General features: G+C 41.8%; 1 protein-coding gene across 1 annotated transcript; it reads right to left on the bottom strand.

Annotated features, from left to right (window-relative positions):
- Nucleotides 1-865: 865 nt before the first annotated feature.
- On the bottom strand, nucleotides 866-2,415 carry LOC137382988 (hydroxycarboxylic acid receptor 3-like). The gene has a single exon (XM_068055572.1). The coding sequence runs from the start codon at nucleotides 2,354-2,356 to the stop codon at nucleotides 1,358-1,360; it is 999 nt and encodes a 332-aa protein (XP_067911673.1). The 5' UTR covers nucleotides 2,357-2,415; the 3' UTR covers nucleotides 866-1,357.
- Nucleotides 2,416-6,395: the final 3,980 nt, after the last annotated feature.

The raw sequence follows: 6,395 nt of genomic DNA, 5'->3' as shown, positions 1-6,395 counted from the left end.
CTCTAGTTGGTTCCTCAACATACTGCTCTAGAAAATCATCCCTAACACACTCCAGCAACTCATCCTCCACAGCATTACTGCTCATTAGGTTTACCTTAGTGCTCATTGAATTATGCGAATGGAAGTGAACACTGTGCAATCAGCAAACATCCCCATTTCTGACCTTAAAGTCAATAAAGATATAGCTGAAGATGGTTAGGCTTAGGACACTATCCTCAAGAACCTCTGCTGGAATGTCCTGGGGCTGAGATATTGGCCTCCAACAACCACAACCATCTTCCTTTGTGTTAGGTATGACATAAGCCAATGGAGATTTTTCCCCCATGATCCTTATTGATTTCAGTTTTACCAGGAATCCTTGGCACCATGCCCAGTCAAATACTGCCTGGATGTCAAGGGCAGTCATTCCCAGTTCACCTCTGGAATTCCATTCTTTTGCCTATGTTTGGACCAAAGCTGTAAGGAGTTCTGGAACCAAATGGTCTGGTGGAATCAAAATTTAGCATGGGTGTGTAGGTTATTATTAAGCGTTGCTTGATAGCGCTGTCAATGGAAACTTTCATCAATTTGTTGATGATCGAGACTAGCCTGATGGGGTGGTGATTGACTAGATTGGATTTGTCTTGCTTTTTATGAATTGGACATACCTGAACAATTTTTCACTTTGTCCGGCAGGTGTCAGTGTATTATGCTGAACCAGTTTGGCTGGAGGCTAAGCTAGAGCCATGTGAGAAATCCATCATGGTTGGGTGGAATCGGGTGGGGAGAATTTTACAAATGTCATGACTCATCCCAATTTTTAAACCCCATACTTTAAAGAACATAAATCGTTTTTTCCCCCCAGGTGTATAATTTAACATAGCAAATTACAATTTATTTCATATTCATTAGAAACAGATTGCCTGATTACAAAATGTTACAAATTCGTATTATTCCAAGATTGTGCAATTATTCACAGGCTGTACGTTCATTTCGCAATCTGGTGGTGAGCATTTAGTTCACACTGCAGATTCAGGCTGGAATTGGTCACTGGTATTACAGTTCGGTGTCCTTGTTAGATGATTATTCATAAGCAGATCTCTTCTGCGTTCTCTTGGTTGCATTCCTTGACCTGTTGATGATCTTTAAATGTCGAACTGGAAAAGTAGTAAATAACTGGATCTAACACACTGCTTATTTCAGCACGTATTCCTTACAAACTGATTGACTGATTTTAAAATGTCACAAATTCGCATAATTCCAACATTTTGCACTTATTCATAGGCTATACTTTATACAAGCTGACAATTAACAGCGAAGCCATACATTCATTGTTGGCTCAGACAGGGACCACTTGATATTTCAGTCCGGTGACCTTTTAGCTGCTGACTGAATGCTCTTCTCCTCCGGGTTCGCTTGCTTGCATTCCTTGACCTGCTGCTGAGCTGAAACAGTTTAAATTGAGGGGAACAAGAGCTTTCATCAAAGCATTTTTAAATGTCGAACTTGAAAAGTAGTAAATAACTGGATCGAACACACTGTTCAGATATGTTATAAATAGTGTATTGTAAAATAAATGAACAGCTGTTTCAGTTGACTTGCAGTCTTTAATGCCTCTTGTCTTTGTAATTAAAACAAAGACTGCAGCAATGTTTGTGGGCAAGAAACAAAATACAAAAACTGCTGCCACAGCTATCACAAGCTTTCCTGCTCGTTTATATTTCCCCCTCGATTCCGTTTCCATCTGCTTTAACTTCCAGATGATGCTGGAGGTGGAGAACAGGATAATCGAAGCTGGGAATGCAAACTCGAAAAGCATAAAAACAATATTGGTCCAAATTGCGATAGGATGGAGGCGCCAGGATACATCAAAAGGCTCACAGAATGTCACATTTTTGTGCTTGAACGTGTGAGGTTCTATTAAAAGGTGCACAGACAATGCCATTGCTAGAATCCACAAGATGCTTGCTATCTTCATTGAACTATTTGTAGATATCTTGTTTACTTGATGGTGAGGATGAACCACTTTAAAATAACGATCAATTGCCATAAATGTAAGGAACATGATGCTCCCCACCCGGTTTAAGGAAATCAAAAATACCTTCAGACGACAGGGAACATCACCAAAAATCCAGTTCTTCTCCCGTACAAAGTAATCTGCTCGAAATGGTAAACAGCAGATTAACAGAGTGTCTGCAATCGCCAGATTCAGTAAATAAACCGTGTTTGGTTTCCAGAGTTTTATATGAAAACAAAAGACCCATAAAGCAATCGCATTTCCAATGAATCCCAGGATAAACGTTATAATAATTATGGGTGGATTGTAGGATGAATTAATGTCATCAGCAAAAACACATGACTGGTTCCCGTTGTCCATGATAAGCAATGTTGCAGTAAATTCAGTCACACGGACTCTGAAAATTAGCTAGTTAGCAGAATGATGCACAACCTTATGTCGAGTTCTTCTTTGTTGCATCAGAGATCATAGGTGGAGCTACAATAAACTTAGAAAACTAAAGGAATTGCATTATAAACTTAGCAACAAAACCTTAAATATGTATTAAATATGCCCCTATTAAATATATCAGGCTCTAAATTTGCCTGTTATTTTAAAGAGAAATGATCAGAACTGTATTATTCACAATTTGAAACAGTATTTGTCTACTTATTTTGCCTTCCTGGATTCCTGAGCACAAGGACAGTCAGCCCTGGGTAAGACCAATATCAGAAAAAGGTCCTATGACAAGAACTGGCCCTGAATTTGAATGTTTTGTTCATTGTATTAAACAGCTCTGGCATGCAGCATGGATGCTGATGGAGCTGCCTGCTCCCGTTTGTTGATGATGTATTTCCAACTTGTAATGAGTGCAATCATAGGCTTGTCATTCTGAATACTTACGTGCTCATTTGTACCTGAAAAAATGGGCGCAATGCCATCAGATTTCCAGCCTATATACTTTTAAGCAGGAATTAAGGGATAGCAATATGGTGAAAAACCAAGCTGACTTTCTCTCCTCCTGACATGGGGGCACAGTATTACCATGATAAGGCAGCAGGATCACCGTGGGCAAGTTGCTGTAACGATTTTGCCTGCCAGCTTGCACAGTTGCTTAATTGACACATATCATGAAAATGTTATTTTCACAGCTCACCAATTTTTTTTTTAATTCACTCATGGGATTTGGGCATTGCTGGCAAGGCCAGCATTTATTGCCCATCCCTAATTGGCCTTGAGAAGATTGCACTAATCTGCCTCCTTAATGTGCTGCATTAGGTGTACGTACACCTGTAGTGCTGTTAGGTAGGAAGTTACGGGATTTTGACCCAGTGAAGGAACAGTGATATATTTCCAAGTCAAAATGGTGTGTGACTTGGAGGGGAACTTGCAGGTGGTGGTGTTCCCATCCGTCTGCTGCCCTTGTCCTTCTAGGTGGTAAAGGTTGTTCATTTCATCTGCTATTTCCTTATTAGCTATTATTAACTCCCCATTCTCACTCTCTAGAGGAGCAACACTCACTTTATTTACTCTTTTCATTTTGTTATGACCAGGTGAGAGGGGTCTAGTAGTTCCCTCCCAGCCTTTGCCTGGTTTAACTGTAACAGGTTTAATTTTGAAAAAAAAACATGTTTTAGCTCCCCCTTGAGTAAATCCTTGTTCACCGCTTTTCAATTGTAAAGCAAAGAAATCAATTCAAACAGGTTTTCTTAGATTTTAAACAAGAAAGCTAGAAGTTTACTAAGCTTAAACTCTAATCCGGTTATCATTGGACACGACCACGCCAGCATGCATATGCAGTGAACACACATGCAGATTGAGACAGAAAAGTAGAAAAGAATAAAGGGGAAAAGTTTGAGGCAATAGATGAGTTTGCTGTGAAGTCTTTGGTTGCCGGTCAGATTTGCAATTCGTTGGGGCCCAGTGCATACTTCAACTTGTTTGGAGGTCGGAATCTTTTCTCTCGTGAGGTTTACGTGTCTTCCATGGGTCTAGTGGCTTGGGAGAAAGCGAGAGAGAGAGAGAGAGGCTTCCTTTCCCCAGCTGCAGTTTTCAACAGCCTTCTGAATTCAAATTGTCCTGTGGCTAGTTCAAAAAACCTGGACTAGCCAGTTTGTCATGTGACCAGCTGGTTTAACCGGTCCTGGCTCTGTGGATTATATCATTTTAGGACGGCCTGGAATGCTCTTCCTTACCTTCAATGTCTGGTGATCAAAATCCATTTGGGGTTAATTGGATCAGGGAATAGTCATTTGGCTCTCCAAGCACTGTCTGTTAGTATGCAAGTGTTTTTCCAACCAAGTGTCTGAATTTTCTTTTTAACAAGCCCTTTTTTCACTCCAGCAACAGTTTAAAATCAATGTTCATATGACAAAATTATTATGCCTCATTCTTGGAAGGTGGGGGTCTGCATGACACTTTTTAAATATCTGTAGAAACTCTTGCTAACCATTTTTACATTTCTGGCTAGCTTTCTCTCATACTCTAATTTCTTTCTCCTGTTTAACCGTTTAGTCATTCTCTGCCATTCTTTACATTCTGACCAATCATCTGATCTGCCACTCATCTTTGCGCAATTATATGCCTTTTCCTTAAGTTTGATGCTTTCCTTAACTTCTTTAGTTAACCACGGATGGTGGGTACTCCCCTTAGAATTTTTCTTTGTAGTAGGAATATACTTATCCTGAATATTCTGAAATATCCCCTTGAATGTCTGCCACTGCTTCTCTATTGATCTATCTCCTAGCCTTGTAACTTCAGTTAGCTCAGCTTTCATGCACACATAGTGCCCTTATTTAAGTTTAAAATACTGGTCTTAGACTCATTCTTCTCTCTTTCAAACTGATGTAAAATTCAATTATATTGTGGTTGAATACAATTCAGCAGCTGCTGATGGACAATAGCGCCTCATGTATGCCCAGTTTTGCATTGCTAGATCTGCTCTGAATCTATCCCATGTAGCACCATGGTAGAGCCATATAACACAATCGAGGTTGTCCTCAATGTGAAGATGGGACTTCGTCACCACGAGGACTATGCAGTGGTCTCTCCTACCAAAAATGTCATGAATCTGTGACAGGTAGATTGGTGAGGACAAAGAGAAGTAGGTTTTTCCCTATTGTTGGTTCTCTCACCACCTGCTGCAGACTCGGTCTGCCAGCTATGTCCTTCAGGACTTGGCCAACTCAGTCAGTAGTGGTACTACCAAGTCACTCTTGGTGATGGAGTTTGAAGTCCTCCACCCAAAGTACATTCTGTGCCCTTGCTACCCTCAGTGCTTCTTCAAGGTGGTGTTCAACATGGAGGACCACTGATACATCAGCTGAGAGGGTGGGGGGTATGGTAGGTGATAATCAGCAAGAGGTTTCTTTGCCCATATTTGACCTGATGCCTTGAGACTTCATGGGGTCTGAAGTCAATGTTAAGCACTCCCAGAGCTACTCCCTTCAGACTGCATACCACTGTGTCGCTACCTCTGGTGAATCTGTCCTGCTGGTGGGACAGGACATAACCAAGGATGCTGATGGAGGAGTTTGGGATGTTGGATTTGAGGTATGATTCAGTGAGCATGACTGTGTCAGGCTGTTGCTCAACTAAACTAGCCAAATTGAAGTCAATGGAAATCAGGGGGAAAACTCTCCGCTGGTTGGAGTCCTACCTAACGCAAAGAAAGATGGTTGTGGTTGTTGGAGGCCAATCATCTCATCTCCAAGACATTGCTGCAGGAGTGTCCTAAGCCCAACCATCTTCAGCTGCTTCATCACTGACCTTTCCTCCATCATAAGGTCAGAAGCGGGGATGTTCACTGATAATTGTATGATGTTCAGTACCATTTACAACTCCTCAGATTACTGAGGCAGTACATGCCCATATGCAGCAAGACCTGGACAACATTCAGGCTTGGGCTGATATGTGGTAAGCAACATTGACACCACACAAGTGGCAGGCAATGACCACCTCTAACAAGACAGAATCTAACCATCTCCCCTTAAGATTCAACGGCATTACCATCACTGAATCCCCCACGATCAACATTTTGGGGGTTAGTATTGGCCAGAAACTTAACTGGACCAGCCACATAAATACTGTGCCTACAAAAGCAGGTCAGAGGCTGGGAATTCTGTGACAAGTAACTCACCTTCTGACTCCCCAAAGCCTGTCCACCACCTACAAGGTACAAGTCGGGAGTATGATGGAATACTCTCCACTTGCCTGGACAAGTGCGGCTCCAACAACACTCGGGAAGCTCAACACCATCCAGGACAAAGCAGCCCACTTGATCAGCACTCCCTCCACCACTGACACACAGTGGCAGCGGTGTGTACCACTATAAGATGCACTGCAGCAACTCGCCAAGCCTCTTTCGACAGGAACTTCTAAACCCACAACTTCTTCCACCTAGAAGGACAAGGGCAGCAGA

This window comes from Heterodontus francisci, chromosome 23 (assembly GCF_036365525.1).
Source record: "Heterodontus francisci isolate sHetFra1 chromosome 23, sHetFra1.hap1, whole genome shotgun sequence".
NCBI lineage: Eukaryota > Metazoa > Chordata > Chondrichthyes > Heterodontiformes > Heterodontidae > Heterodontus > Heterodontus francisci.
Note: the sequence above shows the minus strand (reverse complement) of the source record. Positions and strands in the feature narration are given on the sequence as shown.